The 22459-nt window shown below is 43.7% G+C and overlaps 1 protein-coding gene across 1 annotated transcript; it reads left to right on the top strand.

Annotated features, from left to right (window-relative positions):
- Positions 1-32: 32 nt before the first annotated feature.
- LOC139411333 (synaptotagmin XIII) lies at positions 33-20554 on the top strand. Its single transcript, XM_071157580.1, has 6 exons — positions 33-430; positions 2727-2949; positions 6608-6745; positions 12703-13004; positions 19828-19951; positions 20135-20554. Exons 1-6 carry the CDS (start codon positions 257-259, stop codon positions 20437-20439), a joined length of 1266 nt encoding a protein of 421 aa, XP_071013681.1. The 5' UTR covers positions 33-256; the 3' UTR covers positions 20440-20554.
- Positions 20555-22459: the final 1905 nt, after the last annotated feature.

Raw genomic sequence — 22459 nt, 5'->3', positions numbered from 1 at the left:
GACAGGAACATTATCCCTCTGTCTCTGGATGAGGGAACTGCATACTGAAAGTGCTTGCAACCAACTGCTGGGACCCGAATGAAGTGCAGCCTGTCTCCTGAAAAATCGTCCTATTTTTGTGGGACATTTGCTACAGACTAACCAATCAGCATCTCCGCATCTTTATTTGTAATGCTGCCTGAAGAGTAACTTGGACATATTTAGCTTCCTTTCTTCTTCCTCTTTATTTTTTCCTGTGTTGCCCTTGTTGACCAGCATGATTTTCACCACAGCTGCTGTCCTTGGTGCCACGCTGGGCACTGCGTCAGGCATCCTCACTCTCTGTGGGCTCTCACTGATCTGCAGGTCCTGTAAGAAAGGCAAGCTGGAAAGTGGTGAAGATGCAGACCCAGAGAAGGCTAAACCCAGTGTTCTGCACTCCTCAGAGCAGGTGAGCTGCCCTACTACAGTACTTGCACATGAACTCAGATATTAGAGAACTTACTTTCCTGGGAGGGTAATTACCAACACCGCAGGTGACTTGGTGAATCTGTGTGACTAGGTTTATGTGACGTGGGACTGGAGTGAATGCCATGGTTATTGAGTGATACCATTGACTAAATGTCATATCATGTGTAGAGCTATCTCATAGGTGATCTATAATTGTAGTGCAGAAAGCTTTGTCCTGTATGTTTGATTTGAGTAACTACAGTTACTCTGAGTGGCATGACATCCTGGTAAATAATATAGCTAATTGCAGTTGGTTAATACACTAATATAACAACTAGTCTTTAGATTTTTGAACAGGGAAGTTAGTGGGCGAAGACGATTTGCCATATCTGCTTATGACAACCTTTGATATCACCCTTAACTGATATATAGATTGTAACACAGGAAATGCAGCAGTTAAAAAACATCAGATAGGGCTTACATTACAATAATGGACTGCGGTAAGATAGAACCCTCCATTTGGCTCCTCTGATGATCATTTGTTGTAGTCTTTTTACTGTTATGGGCACTGGAGTACAGAGTTAGTAGAGCACTGTATTCATGTTCCAATGGGCTGCAGGAGTCTTAATCTGTGACTCGGCTTGTGGCATTGTATCAAAGTTCTGCTCACAAACCGTGTCCTTTCTGTGGGAAAGGTTGACTGTCGTTGCAGTCCCCTTTAGAGTGAACCCACCCGTCCTCTCTCTGAGCCAAAGAAAAGGTGTCGCACGTATGTCCACATTTGACCTTGACTGATTAGTCATGGAGTGAGATTCCACAGTTTTGAAGCAGACATAACACCTCAGCAACCACTTTGAAGAACTACAGTGTGTTTAATTGAAATTCCTATTTCCTTTTGGGCTGTGTAGTGTTCTTGCATATGTGTCTCATTTGAAGATGGCTAAATAATGGTGTTAGAAGCAGATACCCATCCGATGAGTTTGTGACGAGATGATGAGCGGGAAAAAACTGCTAGAACTAGCCTAATAATGAATGCATAGGTTCCCTGCACATCTGTGTCAGTGTAATTTGGGGAGGAGGGAGGAGCAGGGTACCCGTGCAGCTCACGCTACAACCTGGACTCAGGGGTAGACCTTATATAGTAAATGTAAATCCGGGACACTCCAATTAGTATGATATGTTAAGTTTTGTTTGGTATTTATTCATTTGTGGATGTCCATCATCCATTTTGTATGATATGTTACGAATGACAATTCTTATGAAATATTATGATTTGCAATTCGTACAATATTTTACCAATTTGTAATGATATGTTACGAATTCTAATTTGTTGTGGCTAACGTTAGCAAGGTGGCTAATGCTAATGTTAGCTAGGTGGCTAACAATAGCTAGGCTAGGGGTTAGGGATAGGAGTTAAGTTAAAGGATTGTTAGAGTTAAGGTTAGGGCTAGGAGTTAGGTTAAAGGGTTAAGGTTAAGCTAACATGCTAAGTAGTTGCTAATTAGCTAAAATGTTAAAGTTGTCTGTGCCGTTTGCGTTAACCCTTTAACCTAACTCCTAACCTTCTGTCTTATGTAACCATACCAAATGTAATATATCATACCAGATTTACATTTACTATGTTAAGTCTGGTCTATGAGACCAGGCTGCACACAGTCTTCCTTTCCTCAGCTTGCACAAGCCCTCACACATGATGCATGCTCCAGGGGTACACCATGTTCCAGTCAGCTTGCTTTTTGCAGTACTTTAATTGTGTTGCTAAGGAGGTGAAAGAACACTTGCTGGTTGGAGAGATAACAACCTTACTCTTTAGTCCTCCTCTGAAATGTTTATATCCCATTATGGAATGTAACTTAACAATGTGCAATTTATTCCACAAGCATGAATAAAGTTCTATACTTTAATATAATGGCTACCAGTTACCAGTTTTAGAGTTTGATTTGGGAGAGTAATGGTGCAAGCCCAGGAGAATGGATGGAAATTCTTATCAGTATAACCATAACTCACCCATCTGAATGGCCCACACTTAGCTGACTGCCAGAGAGGTGCATTCACTGTAAATTGGTGTTCCATGTTTTCCTTTGAATTGCCAGACTGCAGTGATAATGGACTGTTATGGCCGTAATGAACCCCTCTGGGATTGGTTGCATATAGCAGGCATGCTGTCTTTGAACTGCACGACCAACACTAAATCTTCATGAAAGCAGTCTACAAACTATCTGTGATTTCTCACCACACATTGTATCATAGTACAGTTTTATGAGCCTGTCTTTAACCAACTCTTCCTCCTCCTCTAGTTCAGTGTGGAAAAATCCACAGAGCCCATCCAACCAAGGACATTGTTGAAATTTCCCAAAATATACAAGCCCAAACCGTCTGTGACCTCATCTGAGGTCATCAGCTACCCTGATCATGCTTCAGAGAAGGGGGGCGAACCCTCTCCCGAGGGACCCTCGACTGAGCCTGATGCTGGTAACCAAGCAACGGACAGCTCTGACACGTTCACGATCCTCAGACAAGGTAAACCCCAACCAATAACAAACACCCTGAATTGAACAAAAGAAATACCTTTATAATTTACTGTTCTTTTCATAGCTACTATGCCTTCATCATGTTATACAATGTGTAATACTCTTCAGTTATTTAGATTAAACATTTTTCAGGTGAAATTGTACATTTAAATGGATTTTTGGATTGCATCCACTTTTTCGCTGTAAATCGGAAAAACAATTATTGGCAGAAACACATTTAGTTGGTAATTACTGTAATTAATCACTTCCTACTATTAGAGTTACCACTCACTCAGTCTAGATAATTGTTTGTGTTACTTAACGCACCTCTCCTCCTGCCAGAGCATTGTGATCAAAGGCTTTGCCCCGCTCTTCCTCCTTCCCTCCATAGTCCCTACACTCATCCACTCAGTGTTATTGATGTGTCCAGTCAATGGAACCTAATGCATGATGGATAGGACTGGTCCCACAGGGCTAAAAGCCTCATACTGCTATTCTTGGTGCTTTCTTTTTTCCTTTAACCTTTATTTAACCAGGAAGGGCTCATTGAGATTTAAAATATATTTTTCAAGAGCGTCCTGGCCAAGATAGGCAGCACCAAGTCATTACAAAAATGACAGACAAACAACATGAACAACTACAAGTATTCTAGTAAAAAACATAGAATTCACAAGAGTATAGCAAAATCAAAAACAGCAAATTAAAAACATTGAAAGGTCAGGGAATCAGCCTCAAGATCATTAATCAGTGATTTAAAAATACCAATCGGGACAAGTTCTTCCAGTTTAAAGGTATTTTGTAAGGCGTTCGAAGACGATGGCGCAGAGTACATAAAAGCCCTTTTACCAAATTCAGTTCGGACATTTGGAACAGTTATCAGGATAAAGTCCAGCGAACGAAGAGAGTACCCAGCACATTTCTAAACAATAAAAATGCCCAAATAAAAAGGTAGTTAACCCAAAATGGCTTTGTAAATAAAAGTATACCAGTGCCTGAGCCTATGAGTGACTAGAGAAGGCCAGCCAACCCTGGTATACAAAGTGCGTTGGTGCGTTAGGGTTTTGCAGTTTAAAATAAATCTCAAAGTGCCATGGTAAAGGGTGTCAATTGATCTCAAACCCTGAGCGGAAGCATTCATATATAAAATATCCCCATAGTCTAGTAAAGGCATAAATGTAGCTGATACTAGCCTCCTTCTGGCTTCAAAAGAAAAACAGGCCTTATTCCTAAAATAAAATCCCAATTTAAGATTACATTTTTTTGTAAGATGTTGAATATGCAATTTAAAAGAGAGGCCGTCATCAATTAAAATTCCAAGATATTTATATGAGGTTACAACCTCAATCTCCTTGCCCTGACAGGTAGTAATAGTTGAAAGGTTCAGAGGTCTATTTCTTGCTTTAGAAAACACCATTAGTTTAGTTTTGTCACTATTGAGGATAAGCTTCAATTGACACAAGGTATGTTGAACAGTATAAAAAGCAGTTTGCAAGTTCTGGAAAGCTTTTGTAAGAGACAAGGCACAACAGTAAATAACAGTATCATCAGCATAAAAATGAAGTTGCTCATTTTGGACATTTTTGTCTAAATCATTTATATAAATAGTGAATAAGAGAGGACGAAGTACAGAGCCTTGGGGCACACCATTAAAAACAGACAATTTAACAGACATAAGCCCATCAAATTAAGTGCACTGAGTTATATCAGACAGAGAGTTAGCAAACCATGCAACTACATGCTCTGAAATACCTACACTCGACAATCTCTGCCTTAGTATAGCATGATCAACTGTATCAAAAGCCTTAGAGAGATCAATAAAAAGTGAGACACAGTGCTGTTTTTTGTCAAGGGCTTCAGTGATATAATTTAAAACCTTCATGGCTGCTGTAATAAAATAGAGTTAGTAAATAAAAACTCTTTTAGCTGTTCACTCACAAGGGTTTCAAGTATTTTCACCAGGGGTGACAGCTTTGAGATTGGCCTATAACTATTTAAAAGAGTTTGATCTCCCCCCTATTAATTATTTCTCAAATAATTGTTTCTAAAAAAATTAAAATAAATGTAAGATACACTGATTTTCATGGTTTAGTTGATGCACACATTTACCATTCGATGTCCCTAGGAAGAAAAACAGCCAGCCATTTCCATATATAAGGACCCATGGGCACCAACATTTTAGGTTCATATGAGCATATCACATTGGGTGTCAAATGAAAGCTAAGAGTCTATATTTTTGAGAAATTAAGGTGTATATACATTTTTCAAACATTTTCCTTCCTAACAATTTGGAATAAGCAAAGGCTTTGATTTCTTCTCTTAGAAAACATCTAACAGAAATAGTCTAAAAATGTATCAGAAATACATCAAAACACAATAATGTTGAAGTATAGACCCCTACCAACTAATACCAACAGTTATGTTTAGTTTTGGAGAAATCTTTCTTCCTTCTGTAAGTTTAAGAAAAACTTCCTTGAGCCTTGAAATTACATGACCAAAAACTCACATATCTTTAAGATATTTTCTAGTTTCTTTCCCTCATGAGGGAGGATAATGAGGATAATGAAAGTTCACAGAAGGAACAAGTAAAGGTAGACCTATCAATTAGTTAAAGTGTTTTTACTGATACCAATTTTGTTTATGAATTATTAAGTGATTAAAACTCGAAATTCCGTTACCAAATCGGTAATGGAATTTCCAAAAAAGTGGAAAGAGAATTTCTGCAATTGAATTGGCTAAAATGGGAAATCATAGTAGTCACAAACCACAGTTGGGTTCACAAGTTTGGACAGCAAAGTACATTACAGTAGAGTACAGTACAGCAAGGAAAAATAGAGTATAGTTCAGTACAGTACTGGGCTAGAGTTCAGTACAGTACACAGTAGAGCACACTGGAGTTGAGTACACTAATGTACTGTACTGAACTCTACTCTACTGTACTGTACTGTACTGAACTCTACTGTGTTGTGCTGTGCTGTACTGAACTCTACTGCACTCTACTGTGCTGTACTTCGATGTCAAAACTTGTGAAGCATAGTCGTCTACGATTGGTTCAGATTTGGTCTGGTCTGGACCAACCAAATTTGGTCTTGTTTGGGGGCAGAGCTCATTAAAATAATAGCCATTGTATAGAATAATACCCAAATATGCAAAGGAGTATATTGCATATTTCTACCTTTGTATTCCTATTTAGGATACGTCACCATGAAGAGAATGACATTCATATCCATAATTATGCATTCCTGTGTAGTACAGATCAAAGACCCATGAATAAATTCCGTTACCGGGTGTAAATGCACAACTTCACTTGCTGTAGTTCAATGACCAAAATATATTTTTTCAAAGTCAATGTGTCATGTCATAGCTTTCATTATTTCTGCAGACACCGTTAAATCTTAATTCAGAGCACATATTTAAGAGTTTTTGGGAAAACATGGACACATAAAAAAAACTGGATATTTTACCAAAATTCTGTTTCCAAACTTTGCATCTGCATATTTCTTCCAGTAAATGTGTTTTTGTAAAATCTTCAGTGTTAATTGTTAAAAGTAGTCCTCGCGGAGGGAGTTGTATGGTTTGTAAAACTTTGAAATCAATGGTTTTTGCTTGGAGTCTCAATGCAAACCTGTAACCGTAGAATTTCCCAGTCCTAACGCAGCCTCTTTTCCCAGACTCAAAGGACGAAACCCCCTGTGCCAGGGATCTTCCCAATGGGATGACAACAAGCAGCTCCATCTTCCACCCTAAGCTGCATTTCTCTCTCACCTATTATACTGACCAGAACGAGCTACACATCACCGTGATAGAAGGTAAGGCAACGATCTCAACAGTATCATCTGCCACTATGTCCACTTCATGTAAATTATCAAATCAAATCAAATTTATTTATATAGCCCTTCGTACATCAGCTGATATCTCAAAGTGCTGTACAGAAACCCAGCCTAAAACCCCAGACAGCAAGCAATGCAGGTGTAGAAGCACGGTGGCTAGGAAAAACTCCCTAGAAAGGCCAAAATCTAGGAAGAAACCTAGAGAGGAACCAGGCTATGTGGGGTGGCCAGTCCTCTTCTGGCTGTGCCGGGTGGAGATTATAACAGAACATGGCCAAGATGTTCAAATGTTCATAAATGACCAGCATGGTCCAATAATAATAAGGCAGAACATTTGAAACTGGAGCAGCAGCACAGCCAGGTGGACTGGGGACAGCAAGGAGTCATCATGTCAGGTAGTCCTGAGGCATGGTCCTAGGGCTCAGGTCCTCCGAGAGAGAGAAAGAGAGAATGAGAGAGAGCACACTTAAATTCACACAGGACACCGAATTGGATAGGAGAAGTACTCCAGATATAACAAACTGACCCTAGCCCCCTGACACATAAACTACTGCAGCATAAATACTGGAGGCTGAGACAGGAGGGGTCAGGAGACACTGTGGCCCCATCCGAGGACACCCCCGGACAGGGCCAAACTATGAAGGGTGAGGTATCACTAAACATGATGTTGACCCTAGTTCACCTATTAAACATAAACTCAGCAAAAAAAGAAACGTCCTCTCACTGTCAACTGCATTTATTTTCATCAAACTTAACATATGTTCATACAAATATTTACACAACAAGATTCAACAACTGAGACATAAACTGAACAAGTGAAAACCAGCTGCATCAAGTACTGCAGTGCATCTCCTCCTCGTGGACTGCACCAGATTTGCCAGTTCTTGCTGTGAGATGTTACCCCACTCTTCCACCAAGGCACCTGCAAGTGCCCAGATATTTCTGTGGAGAATGGCCTAGCCCTCACCCTCCGATCTAACAGGTCCCAGACGTGCTCAATGGGATTGAGATCCGGGCTCTTCGCTGGCCATGGCAGAACACTGACATTCCTGTCTTGCAGGAAATCACACACAGAATGAGCAGTATGGCTGGTCAGGATGAGCTTGCAGGAAGGGTACCACATGAGGGAGGAGGATGTCTTCCCTGTAACGCACAGCGTTGAGATTGCCTGCAATGACAACAAGCTCAGTCCGATGATGCTGTGACACAGCGCCCCAGACCATGACAGACCCTCCACCTCCAAATAGATCCCGCTCCAGAGTACAGGCCTCGGTGTAACACTCATTCCTTCAACGATAAACACAAATCCGACCATCACCCATGGTGAGACAAAACCGCGACTCATCAGTGAAAAGCACCTTTTACCAGTCCTGTCTGGTCCAGCAATGGTGGGTTTGTACCAATAGGCGACGTTGTTGTCAGTGATGTTTGGTGAGGACCTGCCTTACAACAAGTTTACAAGCCCTCAGTCCAGCCTCTCTCAGCCTATTGTGGACAGTCTGAGCACTGATGGAGGGATTGTGCGTTCCTGGTGTAACTCGGGCAGTTGTTGTTGCCATCCTGTACCTGACCCGCAGGTGTGCTGTTCGGATGTACCGATCCTGTGCAGGTGTTGTTACACGTGGTCTGCCACTGCGAGGATGATCAGCTGTCCGTCCTGTAGCACTGTCTTAGGCGTCTCACAGTACGGACATTGCAATTTATTGCCTGGCCACATCTGCAGTCCTCATGCCTCCTTGCAGCATGCCTATCTTTCTTTTGGTGGTTTTTAGAGTCAGTAGAAATACCTCTTTAGTGTCCTTAGTTTTCATAACCGTGACCTTAATTTCCTACCGTCTGTAAGCTGTTAGTGTCTTAGCGACCGTTCCACAGGTGCATGTTCATTAATTGTTCATGGTTCATTGAACAAGCATGGGAAACAGTGTTTAAACCCTTTACAATGAAGATCTGTGAAGTCATTTGGATATTTACTAATTATCTTTGAAAGACAGGGTCCTGAAAAAGGGACATTTATTTTTTTGCTAAGTTTATTTAAGTACTTCCATGACAGTGCATTTCTTTGTCAAACCTAATTTATTAACATTATTGAAAGAGGTAAACAAGCAGAAGTCTTCTGCAAATGAAAACAAAATGAGGGGAATAACGAATTGGCAGTTGTCTGCAAATATAATAAATCAATGTGAGGCAACAGTCAATCAAGAGTAACAAATATATGGAAATTGTCAAGGCTCAAGAGAAGACCCAGATGCAGACAGTTTCGAAGTAACAAAAGTTTATTACAGAAACGGGGGCAGGCAAACGACAGGTCAAGGGCAGGCAGAGGTCAGTAATCCAGAGCAGAGTCCAAAAGGTAGAGGAGGGCAGGCAGGGTCAGGGCAGGTAGGGGTCAGTAGTCCAGGGTGGTGTGACAAGGTAGAGAACGGCAGGCAGTGTCAGGGCAGGCAGAATAGTCGGAAACGGGAACTAGAGCAAGCTAGGAGCACGGGAAAACCGCTGGTAGGCTTGACGAAACAAGACGAACTGGCAACAGACAAACAGAGTACACCGGTATAAATACACTGGGGATAATGGGGAAGATGGGCGACACCTGGAGGGAGGTGGAGACAAGCACTAAGACAGGTGAAACAGATCAGGGTGTGACAGGAAATTGTAAATGGAGACCTCACAACCCAATCCCCTCAGTGCATCGTGTCTTGTGGAGCAATATTCCCGAAGCCAATAAAGTGGCAAAGTGATGACGCACAAACACTACCACACTGGCTTCATCTATTTCAATATTCTGCCTTGCTTCTTTTATGTCCTCCATCTACAAAATAATGTATTTAATTTGTGATGAGACAAAGCAATCCTCCGGTCTCCCCTCTTCATAAGACTGTGGGTAATTTGATAAGGGGTTGAGTAGCTCGGACGCCTTTGCGTTGGCACTCTGTTGGCTGGTCCCCGTATGTGGACGCTTATCGACTGTAGATGCTGATGCGCCGCCCAATGAAAAGGTCAGCAATGAATCTACTTTGCCTTGCGGGTGGGTGGGTGTTAGTTGGTGGTGGGGGTAGTGTTGCAAGATGTCACTCTGTTCACACCAGCATCATACGCTTGTTGTGATATGCTAACGAAGGGCACAGGTTCAAATCAAATCACATTTTATAAGTCATATGCGCCGCATACAACAGGTGTACAGTCATGGCCTAAAGTTTTGAGAATGACACAAATATTCATTTTCACAAAGTCTGCTGCCTCAGTGTCTTTATATATTTTTGTTTGTCCACCCGCTTTGAGGATTGACCACAAGTTCTCAATAGGATTAAGGTCTGGGGAGTTTCCTGGCCATGGACCCAAAATATCGATGTTTTGTTCCCCGAGCCACTTAGTTATCACTTTTGCCTTATAGCAAGGTGCTCCATCATGCTGGAAAAGGCATTGTTCGTCACCAAACAGTTCCTGGATGGTTGGGAGAAGTTGCTCTTGGAGGATGTGTTGGTACCATTCTTTATTCATGGCTGTGTTCTTAGGCAATATTGTGAGTGAGACCACTCCCTTGGCTGAGAAGCAACCCCACACATGAATGGTCTCAGGATGCTTTACTGTTGGCATGACACAGGACTGATGGTAGCGCTCACCATGTCTTCTCCGGACAAGCTTTTTTACGGATGCCTCAAACAATCGGATAGGGGATTCATCAGAGAAATTTACTTTACTCCAGTCCTCAGCAGTCCAACCCCTGTACCTTTTGCAGAATATCAGTCTGTCCCTGATGGTTTTCCTGGAAAGAAGTGGCTTCTTTGCTGCCCTTCTTGACACCAGGCCATCTCCAAACGTCTTTGCCTCACTGTGCGTGCAGATGCACTCACACCTGCCTGCTGCCATTCCTGAGCAAGCTCTATACTGGTGGTGCCCCGATTCCCATAGCTGAATCAACTTTAGGAGATGGTTCTGGCGCTTGCTGGACTTTCTTGTGCACCCTAAAGCCTTCTTCACAACAATTGAACCGTTCTCCTTGAAGTTCTTGATGATCCGATAAATGGTTGATTTAGGTGCAATCATACTGGGAGCAATATCCTTGCCTGTGAAGCCCTTTTTGTGCAAAGCAATGATGACGGCACGTGTTTCCTTGCAGGTAACCATGGATGACAGAGGAAGAACAATGATTCCAAGCACCACCCACCTTTTGAAGCTTTCAGTCTGTTATTCAAACTCAATCAGCATGACAGAGTGATCTCCAGCCTTGTCCTCGTCAACACTCACACTTGTGTTAACGAGAGAATCACTGACATGATGTCAGCTGGTCCTTTTGTGGCAGGGCTGAAATGCACAGGAAATGTTTTTTGGGGATTCATTTAATTTGCATGGCAAAGGGGGACTTTGCAATTAATTGTAATTAATCTGATCACTCTTCATAACATTCTGGAGTATATGCAAATTGCCATCATACAAACTGAGGCAGCAGACTTTATAAAAAAATATATTTGTGTCATTCTCAAAACCTTTGGCCACGGCTGTATACCTTACAGTGAAATGCTTACTTATGAGCCCCTAACCAACAATGACTTATGAGCCCCTAACCAACAATGCAGTTAAAAAAAATACAGATAAGAATTAGAAATAAAAGTAACAAGTAATTAAAGAGCAGCAGTAAAATAACAATAGCGAGACTATATACAGGGGGGTAACGGTACAGAGTCAATTTGTGGGGGCACTGGTTAGTTGAGGTAATATGTACATGTAGGTAGAGTTATTAAAGTGACTATGCCTAGATGATAACAACAGAGAGTAGCAGCAGTGTAAAAGAGGAGGGGGGGGGGGGCAATGCAAATAGTGTGGGTATCCATTTGATTAGAAGTTCAGGAGTCTTATGGCTTGGGGGTAGAAACCGTTTAGAAGCTTCTGGGACCTAGACTTGGCACTCCTGTACCGTGTGGTAGCAGAGAGAACGGTCTCTGACTAGAGTGGCAGGAGTCTTTGACAATTTTTAGGGCCTTCCTCTGACAACGCCTGGTATAGAGGTCCTGGGTGGCAGGAAGCTTGGCCCCAGTGATGTACTGAGCCGTTCACGCTACCCTCTGTAATGACTGGAGGTCGGACGCCGAGCAGTTGCCATACGAGGCAGGGATGCAACCATGCTCTCGATGGTGCAGCTGTAGAACCTTTTGAGGATCTTAGGACCCATGCCAAATCTTTTCAGTCTCCTGAGGGGGGAACAGGTTTTGTCGTGCCCTCTTCTTTGCAGGCCAGCTGTCTGTGAGTCCTGCCTGGCATACACATACTCTCCTTATTAATACATATCCTATACAGTTCTAGCATCAGTGTATTCTACATAAGATTTGGCAGACTTTGTCATATATGCTTATTTCAGAAATAGGGAATTGGGAACAGCTAATGAGAATCTCTCTTCCACTAGCTTCGAGTTGAAGCCTGCATCCACTACAAGACCATGGTATTTGCCTACAGAGCAGTACCTACCTTCAAGCTATGCTCAAACCCTACACCCCAACCCGAATACTTTGTCGTGTCACCTCTGGTCTCTTAGCCCTCCCACCCCTAAAGCACTTCTCTGTCCTGGCACCCCAATGGTGGAAGAAGCTAGGGCAGTGGAGTCCCTGCCCATCTTCCGAAAACATTTGAAACCCTACCTCTATTTTAAATAATCCCCCCCTTTCAAGAATGCCTTTTATGAAAAACACACTTTACTCCTCCCCTTACTAGCACTGACTTTGCTAATAGCTACTTTACTGAGGAAAAATGTACTTACTATGACATGTGGTTGTCCCACCTAGCTAGTGTATCTTAAGATGAATGCACTAACTGTAAGTCTCTCTGGATAAGATCATCTGCTAAATTACTCAAATGTAAAAATGTAATTAAAACTACATCAATAGACAGCTATTCTCAAGGTTTGCTCCCCTCTCTCTGTTGCCTCCCCTCTCCGTCTTTCTCTGTAGCGGAGCATTTGTGTGTGGGGTCGGGCTGTGAGGGCTATGTGGCCGGAGTCCTGACCTTTGCAGCAGGACAGAGGGAGGCCCAGACCTCGTCGCGGCGCCTGACCAGCCACACCCGCTGGGAGGAAGGATTGGTGTTCTCCCTGCCAGGAGGGTATGAGGTGGAGGGCGAAGTGGCTCTCTCCCTGCACAGTTGTGACCGCTTCTCCCAGAACACCAACCTCGGCGTTATGAGGTTCAAGCTGGTTGATGTGGGCATGATGTCCAACGCAGACTGCTGGGTCGACCTTCAACCACCAAAACAGGTAGACTACCCTGTTCTTACCATTGATACATAGTAGATGGCATTGGCTGCAAAGTTAAAGAGTGACTGACTCTAAAAAAAAAAAAAATCCTTGTGGCATCGATATCAAATCACAAAACTCCCTAGAAAGGCCAGAACTTAAGAAACCTAGAGAGGTAACCAGGCTATGAGGGGTGGCCAGTCCTCTTTTCTGGCTGTGCCAGACGGAGATTATAAAAGAACATGGCCAAGATGTTCAAATGTTCATATGTTACACACGCCTCTGTGAAGAGGGAATGCAACACCCTGCTACAACTCAACTCCCCGTGAAGTGAAAGAGGTATGGACTGTAGGTGCGAGTAAGGATGACAAAAAGGCAGAATTTACCACTTACTAGGAATTTATTCCTTCACACGGTAATATGGGGAAAAGGGGCTGGACGGAACCAAAGCAAAGAAAGTAAATATCAGAGCCCCCTCTCCTATCTTACCTGCCTAACCACTACTTACCTAATTTAGCACCACCTGGTGCCCTAACCAAAATACAGGGTGTGGTCCGCCCAGGTCTTACCTAGACAGTGAATATACTACGGGGATACAGTATGTATGCCCGCGGGCCTCTTGCCTAAACACTCCCTAGGTGCCTTCCCCTTCCACCCTGGGAACAAATGAAACAGAATATTAAACAATTTCACAAACTGAGAAACACAGGACATCAAATATGCTCTGACTGAGCAACAAACTAACACAGTACATACCAACTGCTCCCAGCTACAACTAACACTGTAAATAACCCTGAGCCATCAGCCTCCTCTCTCAGCAATCATCTCTCTATATCACAATCACTCTTTCTGCAATGACCTCCCAGCTATCATCTCTCTTCTGAACAGAAGACCTGCTACTACATTTAAAAGTTATCAAAACACTTATTTTAAAATGTCTACAAGAATGCAATAGCAATTGCATTCTTCTCATATTACTCTGTAGGCTACTGACCTATTCAAAGTTTCCTCCTGCATTTCCTCATACATCTGTAGTTGTTGAACTCGCCCTCTAGGAGGTTTGTTGCGATTGAGTGGGGGGGGGACAGCTGCGGGCAAGCTTCTGACAGATGGGTTTCTTGGTGCTGGCAAGGACACACTTAAGATACACCCACGTCAAACCACACCCCCAAGCCAACTCTAATTTGTTTTCTGTCATAGCCGCCGGCATTTCTTAAGGAGTGTCACGTATATGCCGGGAGTCAGGAAGCAGGTGCAGAAGGTGAGTTTAATAATGATGAAGATAAGTAAAACACGAGAAGCGTACAGAACATGAATCAAAACAAACCAATACTGCCCGATGACTGAGGCTACTGAGGGCTAAATAAAGCGAAGGTACTCAAGGTGATGATGAAGTCCAGGTGTACGTAATGATGGGAAGCAAGTGTGCGTAATGATGGGGAGCAGTGCTGGAGAGGGGGAGCAACAACCATAACAGTGGTGAAACCATCAGAAATGGGGGGAGATCATTAACAAAGTCTATGGACAGATGGGACCAAGGCCGCTGAGGCACGGGAAGGGGAAGTAGTTGCCCTGCTGGAGCGTGCCGGCGAGATTTGGTTTGTGCACATACAGAGCAGGAGTTGACATAGGGGGCAACGTCCTGTGCCAAGGTACCAGTACTTATCGGAGAGGGATTGGATGGTGCAGGTGATACCTGGGTGCCCAGCGGCGAGGGATGTGTGTGCCCAGGTCAACAGCCGATCTCTTACCCCCGTGGGGACGTATATGCTCTCTGGAGGACAGGTATCCGGAGCGGATTCCCTTTACAGAGCCTGGTGGATGTCTACATCCCAAAACAAGGGGCCAACAATACAGGAGGACAGATTGATGAGCTTAAGGGCACTCACAGAACTCTCAACCAACGTGGAACCACAGGGTACGGGAAAGCAGGTCCTCCTGCATCCTGTTCCCCAGGCGGTGATATTCATCTTCAACCAGGAGATGGTGGGGTTATGTCGTTGGAGCCACGGGAGGCCGAGGATGACTTTGTGTACAGGAGAGGTGATGATGAGGAAGGCTTTCCTGGTGCATGGTCCCACGGTGAGGGTGAGTGGGGCTGTGATGTGCATGATAGTGCCAGATCCCAATGGTCGATAATCCAGGGCTTGGACTGGAAAAGGAGAGGAGAGCGGGTACAAGGCGAGGGCCTGGTTGATTAAATTCCCCGCGGCACCGGAGTCCACTAGTGCTGTAGAGGCAACACATGAGGGACAGCCAGCCAGTGAAACGGAAACCAGAAAGGGTTTGGCGGGAAACGGTGATGATTGGATACTCAAAGCCTACCCTGGGAGATGGAAGATCACAGGGCTGCCCCTCTGCCATAGTGGACTACGGGTTAGGACGCACCGTACACCACTGAAGCTGGTGCCCCTCCTGGCCAAAATAGGAACAGAGCCTCAGCTGTCTCCGGCGACACCGCTCTGCCGTGGAGAAGTGTGTGGCCCCTACCTCCATGGGTTCAGGCTCTGTCTCACAACAGCCAAAGGAGGAGGGCGAGGAGAGGGGGAGGTGCCAGCGCTCCCAAGCAAGGTTATCCAGACGGATGGCCATTGCAATGAGTGCGTTCAAGGATAGGTTGTCATCCCGACACACCAACTCCGTTTGGACCTCTTTTCGCGCAGTCCTCACCGGCTCATTCCATCTGCTGGAGGCTGCCACAGTCTGAAATCTGAGGGCGTACTTCGCAGCGGTCTGGGCACCCTATTGGAGCTGGAGAAGTCACTCCCCTCCTTCTCTGCCCTCTGGAGGATGGTTGAAGACCATCTTGAACAGACCCATGAACCTCTCATAGGATCCCAGCTCCTCCTCTCCTCTCTCCCAGACGGCCGTAAGCAAGCCAAAAAACGAGGCGAAATCACCGGGTGATTTGTTCCCTCCAATATTATTATATTTTTTTGTCAATTGAATTGTGTAGGACTGTGTTCCTCTTCAAGACCATCACATATATAATTTTTAGTCATGAGGAGTACTATAACTGTTTATTTTATTTTGAAGACTGGGTGGAATCATGAGTGATTCTGAATTGGGGTGAGATGCGTCACTGTGTGTTTAGTGTGTTTCCACTAACTATCTCGAACCTGTGCTAATTGTCTCTCCTCTGCTTCTCTGAGCTGTCAGACGGTGTTCATTATAAAAAGTAGGCGTTGCCATGGCATCCTTCGAGAGACCCTACCCCTCTGTGATCTGATAGTGACTCGAGCCATCCCAGCTCGCAAACAAGACAACTGTTCTGTAGATCTGGTGACACTGAATACTAGGCACTGTGATCAAAATACATTTTTTTATTCAAGGCCAAACTAATTTAGCTCAATGGCTAGGTTTGGTCTGCCTGTCAGTATGGCTAGCCTGTAACAAGCACTGTTAAGCCTCCTCAAGATACAGTTGTAACCATCCGCCTTTATGGGAACCTAAAGATGATTTAGTAAAAAGGACAGCTACTCAAGCTGCTATAGAAAAATGCAATCCCTTTCACGCCTCAGTCTCAGTGACACGGGGAGGATTTGTATATAGAGTTGAAAAGGAGATTGTTGTTGGTCGTTTTGATTGAAATCTCTGAAAGGATTGAGTACATACAGAGAGACAAAATGTATACTGCAAGTCCTTTTCAGTTTATTAGCTTCTGATCCATTTGAAAGGCTGGAAAGCCTTTAAAAAAAGGGGGTTTTAAGAAACCCAATTTGATCTGGTTTCTCTTTTCTGTCAAAACAGCACATTCTGTCCACCCACAAGCTGTTCTTCAATTAAAACATCAGCTACAGGGACACCTGTGTGAAAATAAGGATTTAATTTTAAAAAACAGCCAGCTCTCCAGTCTTTCCTGGCTGCTGCATCGTGAGCCTCCGAGCTAGGCAGCAGATCAGAATCTACGTCATCACAAACCCTGGGGATTTTTTTTCGTCTTCAGGGATGCGCAAGAGAGCCTGAAGTCCTGCCAGGAATCACAAATAGGGATGATGGAGAGCTGGAGAGGGCGTGGGAGATGACGGAGAGAGATACGAGGATGACACGAGATAAATAAGTCATGCCAAAAGATGAAAAGGAAGAGCAGATAGAGGAGACAGAGGACAGGAGGAGGCTGAGAGATGTAGGGAGGGGAAGGCGGGAGTTTGTATGATGTGGGTTGTGACGCAAGTGATACACGCCGCTGCGGAAAAATAGCTATAAATTATTTTCTAATTGAGCACAGTGAGAAGTTTCTCAGCTCTTTATTTAATGGTCCTAGCTGCATAGAGAGAGCGCAGGAGCAGATGGGGCTGACAGAAGCCAGGGATGACACACGCAGCAGTAGACTATAGCTCCTCAGGAAATCACACACTATGATACTCCACTGAAGAAAGATAGGGGATATTTCATTTATTAGATGTCCACTGAAAGAGAGACAAACATTTTCATTAAATCTTTGATTTGGTTGTGAAGTCAAAAAAAAAAAAAAGAAACGTCCTCTCACTGTCAACAGCGTTAATTTTCTGCAAAATGCACGTGTCAATATTTGTATGAACATAATGAGATTCCACCACTGAGGCATAAACTGAACAAGTTCCACAAACATGTGACAAACAGAAATTGAATAATGTGTCCCTGAACAAAGGGGACACAAAAGTAACAGTCAGTATCTGGTGTGGCCACCCGCAAGTTCCCAGACATTTCTGTGGTGAATGGCCTTAGACCTCACCCTCCAATCCAACAGGTCCCAGACGTGCTCAATAGGATTGAGATCCGGGCTCTTCACTGGCCATGGCAGAACACTGACATTCCTGTCTTGCAGGAAATCACGCACAGAATGAGCAGTATGGCTGGTGGCATTGTCATGCTGGAGTGTCATGTCAGGATGAGTCTACAGGAAGGGTACCACATAAGGGAGGAGGATGTCTTCCCTGTAACGCACAGCGTTGAGATTGCCTGCAATGACAACAAGCTCAGTCCGATGATGCTGTGACACACCGCCCCAGACCATGACAGACCCTCCACCTCCAAATAGATCCCACTCCAGAGTACAGGCCTCGGTGTAATGCTCATTTCTTCGACGATAAACACGAATCCGACCATCACCCCTGGTGAAACAAAACCGCAACTCATCAGTGAAGAGCACTTTTTGCCAGTCCTGTCTGGTCCAGCGACGGTGGGTTTGTGCCCATAGGCGACGTTGTTGTCAGTGATGTTTGGTGAGGACCTGCCTTACAACAGGCCTACAAGCCCTCAGTCCAGCCTCTCTCAGCCTATTGTGGACAGTCTGAGCACTGATGGAGAGATTGTGCATTCCTGCTGCAACTTGAAGTTGTTGTTGCCATCCTGTACCTGTCCCGCAGGTGTGCTGTTCGGATGTACCGATCCTGTGCAGGTGTTGTTACACGTGGTCTGCCACTGCGAGGACAATCAGCTGTCCATCTTGTCTCCCTGTAGCGCTGTCTTAGGCATCACAGTACAGACATGGCAATTTATTGCCCTGGCCACATCTGCAGTCCTCATGCCTCCTTGCAGCATGCCTAAGGCACATTCACACAGATGAGCAGGATCCCTGGGCATCTTTCTTTTGGTGTTTTTCAGAGCCAGTAGAAATGCCTCTTTAGTGTCCTAAGTTTTCATAACTGTGACCTGAATTGCCTACTGTCTGTAAGCTGTTAGTGTCTTAACGACAGGTGCATGTTCATGAATTGTTTATGGCTCATTGAACAGGCATGGGAAACAGTGTTTAAACCCTTTACAATGAAGATCTGTGAAGTTGTTAGGATTTTCACTAATTGTCTTTGAAAGACAGGGTCCTGAAAAAGCGACATTTATTTTTTTGTTGAGTTTAGTGGTATAGAGTTATTGACTCAGAGAAGAACACTATTCAAAGAACAAGACTACCCCATTCCCTTTGCATCGATTACTTACCACTCCTTTGATACATTGCTCACAGCGAATCCAAGAGTAAGTCAGGCTGCTACTTTAAAGTGTTTACTTGCCATGGATCGCAGATTATAAAGGGACGCTCAAGCTGTAAAACTGTACTGTGCTCTTTGGTGCTGTTAAAATGATGTAGTTAACATGTCATTTTCAAGCACCCCCTAAAAAAGCAAATTATGCCTCGTCTACGCTGCATATTCACTAATGCATAACCCTTGACTTTTTGCCCATTAGTGGGCTCCCTATTTTTTGTGTGGCCTGTTTGGACATAATACAAACCACTTCTTCTTATGTGCACTACTGGAAGACCAAAGAACCTAGATATCAATCACTTTCACTAATGCATGATAACAGTTTGACAAAAGGTGGAGTGTTGACTGTAAAGCCTCTCCTACACACACATTACGTTCAAATGATATTACTTTTACAACAGACTCTTTCCTGGTTATAAGAGTCTCTGATATTCCACTTAGTAAAGTGACATATTGGTGCATATTGCAGTATGCCGCTAACCCACGCACGAAGACCATTTATGAAAGTGGCACGATTTCAGATCAATGTGAGATTCACCAGTAGCATCAGAAGCGTAATAGCAGTGATTATAATGATTTGTGCCTAATGAATCCTAATCTTCCTGAGGCACAGAGGTGACTCACACAGCCATTCATCCAGTCCATTTGATTACTAGTGAATCAGACCTTTGTGTCCATTAATGATGGCGTCAAGGTAACAGGCACGTGTACACACCTTATTGTCATTCATAAATGGACATGGCTTATTTTGATATTTGTTCTAACCTATGTATACCAAAGTCTGTTGAAGTTTTCTGCGCTGTTTTTTGACATTATTTGCAGAGTAAAGGTTTTCGTGTGACTTGTTCTAATCACAGTGAACTGTTGTGATTGACTATAATCAGCAGGATGTCCAGTCAGCTGGAGAGCTCCTGCTGTCCATAAGTTACCTGCCTGCAGCCAACCGGCTGGGAGTAGTGGTGATGAAGGCTAGAGGACTACAGTCGGACAAGCTGAAGGACTCCATAGGTACACCCTGTTTATTAATATGACCCATTGCAGCTCATATTGTATGATGCCTACAACTGCTCTTCAAATCATACAACCATGAACAACCATTCAGCCACAGGTTGACGACAGAGTATACTAAAAATGAAAAATATTTTTGTTGGTGGATTTCACTGCAGTGACGGATTTGTTCCTTGTTCCTAGACCTGTCTGTGAAACTAGCCCTGAAGCACCAGACTACCAAGCTGAAGAAGAAGCAGACGCGACGGGTCAAGCACAAGATGAACCCAGTGTGGAATGAGATGATGATGCTGGAGGTTCCCCGCGAGCTGCTATCTAAATCCAGTCTGGACTTGGAGGTGTTGAATCAGGCAGGTCCTGGTGAGCAGGAGTCCCTGGGCCGCTGTCAGCTGGGTTTACATGCCTCTAATACTGGCCTCCAACACTGGCAGCAGATGCTAGACAACCCCCGTAAGCAGATCGCCATGTGGCACCCACTGTATGACTAAGATAACCACCTGTCCGCTTTGCCATTCCAAATACCCAAATAGTATACCACACATAAAAATGTAACCATACAAGGCTGGACTGAGTAATTCCGGATCCTGCCTTCCTGGATCAGGATTTAAGAGCCTAAATCTATGTATCCACTTATATGGAAATGGAAATATATATATATATATATATATATATATATATATATATATATATATATATATATATATATATATATATATATATATATATATATATATATGGAAATTATATGGAAATTATCCCATTGCCTGCCATTATTTATCCCACAGCATCCTATAACATGTCAACAATAGCATACACTGACATATCACTGGATATCACAGAATTTCCCAAGATTTCCAACTATGAACACATTTGATATTTTTTTATTTATTTTTTTTTATTTCACCTTTATTTAACCAGGTAGGCTAGTTGAGAACAAGTTCTCATTTGCAACTGCGACCTGGCCAAGATAAGGCATAGCAGTGTGAACAGACAACACAGAGTTACACATGGAGTAAACAATTAACAAGTCAATAACACAGTAGAAAAAAGGGGAGTCTATATATACATTGTGTGCAAAAGGCATGAGAAGGTAGGCAAATAATTACAATTATGCAGATTAACACTGGAGTGATAAATGATCAGATGGTTATGTAAAGGTAGAGATATTGGTGTGCAAAAGAGCAGAAAAATAAATAAATAAAAACAGTATGGGGATGAGGTAGGTGAAAATGGGTGGGCTATTTACCAATAGACTATGTACAGCTGCAGCGATCGGTTAGCTGCTCAGATAGCAGATGTTTGAAGTTGGTGAGGGAGATAAAAGTCTCCAACTTCAGTGATTTTTGCAATTCGTTCCAATCACAGGCAGCAGAGAACTGGAACGAAAGGCGGCCAAATGAGGTGTTGGCTTTAGGGATGATCAGTGAGATACACCTGCTGGAGCGCGTGCTACGGATGGGTGTTGCCATCGTAACCAGTGAACTGAGATAAGGCGGAGCTTTACCTAGCATGGACTTGTAGATGAGCTGGAGCCAGTGGGTCTGGCGACGAATATGTAGCGAGGGCCAGCCGATTAGAGCATACAAATCGCAGTGGTGGGTGGTATAAGGTGCTTTAGTGACAAAACGGATGGCACTGTGATAAACTGCATCCAGTTTGCTGAGTAGAGTGTTGGAAGCAATTTTGTAGATGACATCGCCGAAGTCGAGGATCGGTAGGATAGTCAGTTTTACTAGGGTAAGTTTGGCGGCGTGAGTGAAGGAGGCTTTGTTGCGGAATAGAAAGCCGACTCTTGATTTGATTTTCGATTGGAGATGTTTGATATGGGTCTGGAAGGAGAGTTTAGAGTCTAGCCAGACACCTAGGTACTTATAGATGTCCACATATTCAAGGTCGGAACCATCCAGGGTGGTGATGCTGGTCAGGCGTGCGGGTGCAGGCAGCGAACGGTTGAAAAGCATGCATTTGGTTTTACTAGCGTTTAAGAGCAGTTGGAGGCCACGGAAGGAGTGCTGTATGGCATTGAAGCTCGTTTGGAGGTTAGATAGCACAGTGTCCAAGGACGGGCCGGAAGTATATAGAATGGTGTCGTCTGCGTAGAGGTGGATCAGGGAATCGCCCGCAGCATGAGAAACATCATTGATATATACAGAGAAAAGAGTCGGCCCGAGAATTGAACCCTGTGGCACCCCCACAGAGACTGCCAGAGGACCGGACAGCATGCCCTCCGATTTGACACACTGAACTCTGTCTGCAAAGTAATTGGTGAACCAGGCAAGGCATATATTCAATGAAACTCATCAATGCAATGTAATACTTGTAGTACCTATACTTAACCACCTCTATGATCTGTTTTTATAGCTGAACAGAATAAACATGATAAGTAATGTCTGTGTTTCTGTGGTATAGGGGATGGTATGTGTATGGTATGTAATGTAATGCTGTCATTGTATTTGTAAAGTGATGTATTCACACACTTGGAAAGCAATGGAGAAAATGCGCCGAGCA

This window comes from Oncorhynchus clarkii, chromosome 6 (genome assembly GCF_045791955.1).
Source record: "Oncorhynchus clarkii lewisi isolate Uvic-CL-2024 chromosome 6, UVic_Ocla_1.0, whole genome shotgun sequence".
NCBI lineage: Eukaryota > Metazoa > Chordata > Actinopteri > Salmoniformes > Salmonidae > Oncorhynchus > Oncorhynchus clarkii.
The sequence above is the reverse complement of the archived record's forward strand: the minus strand, read 5'-3'. Positions and strand labels throughout refer to the sequence as shown.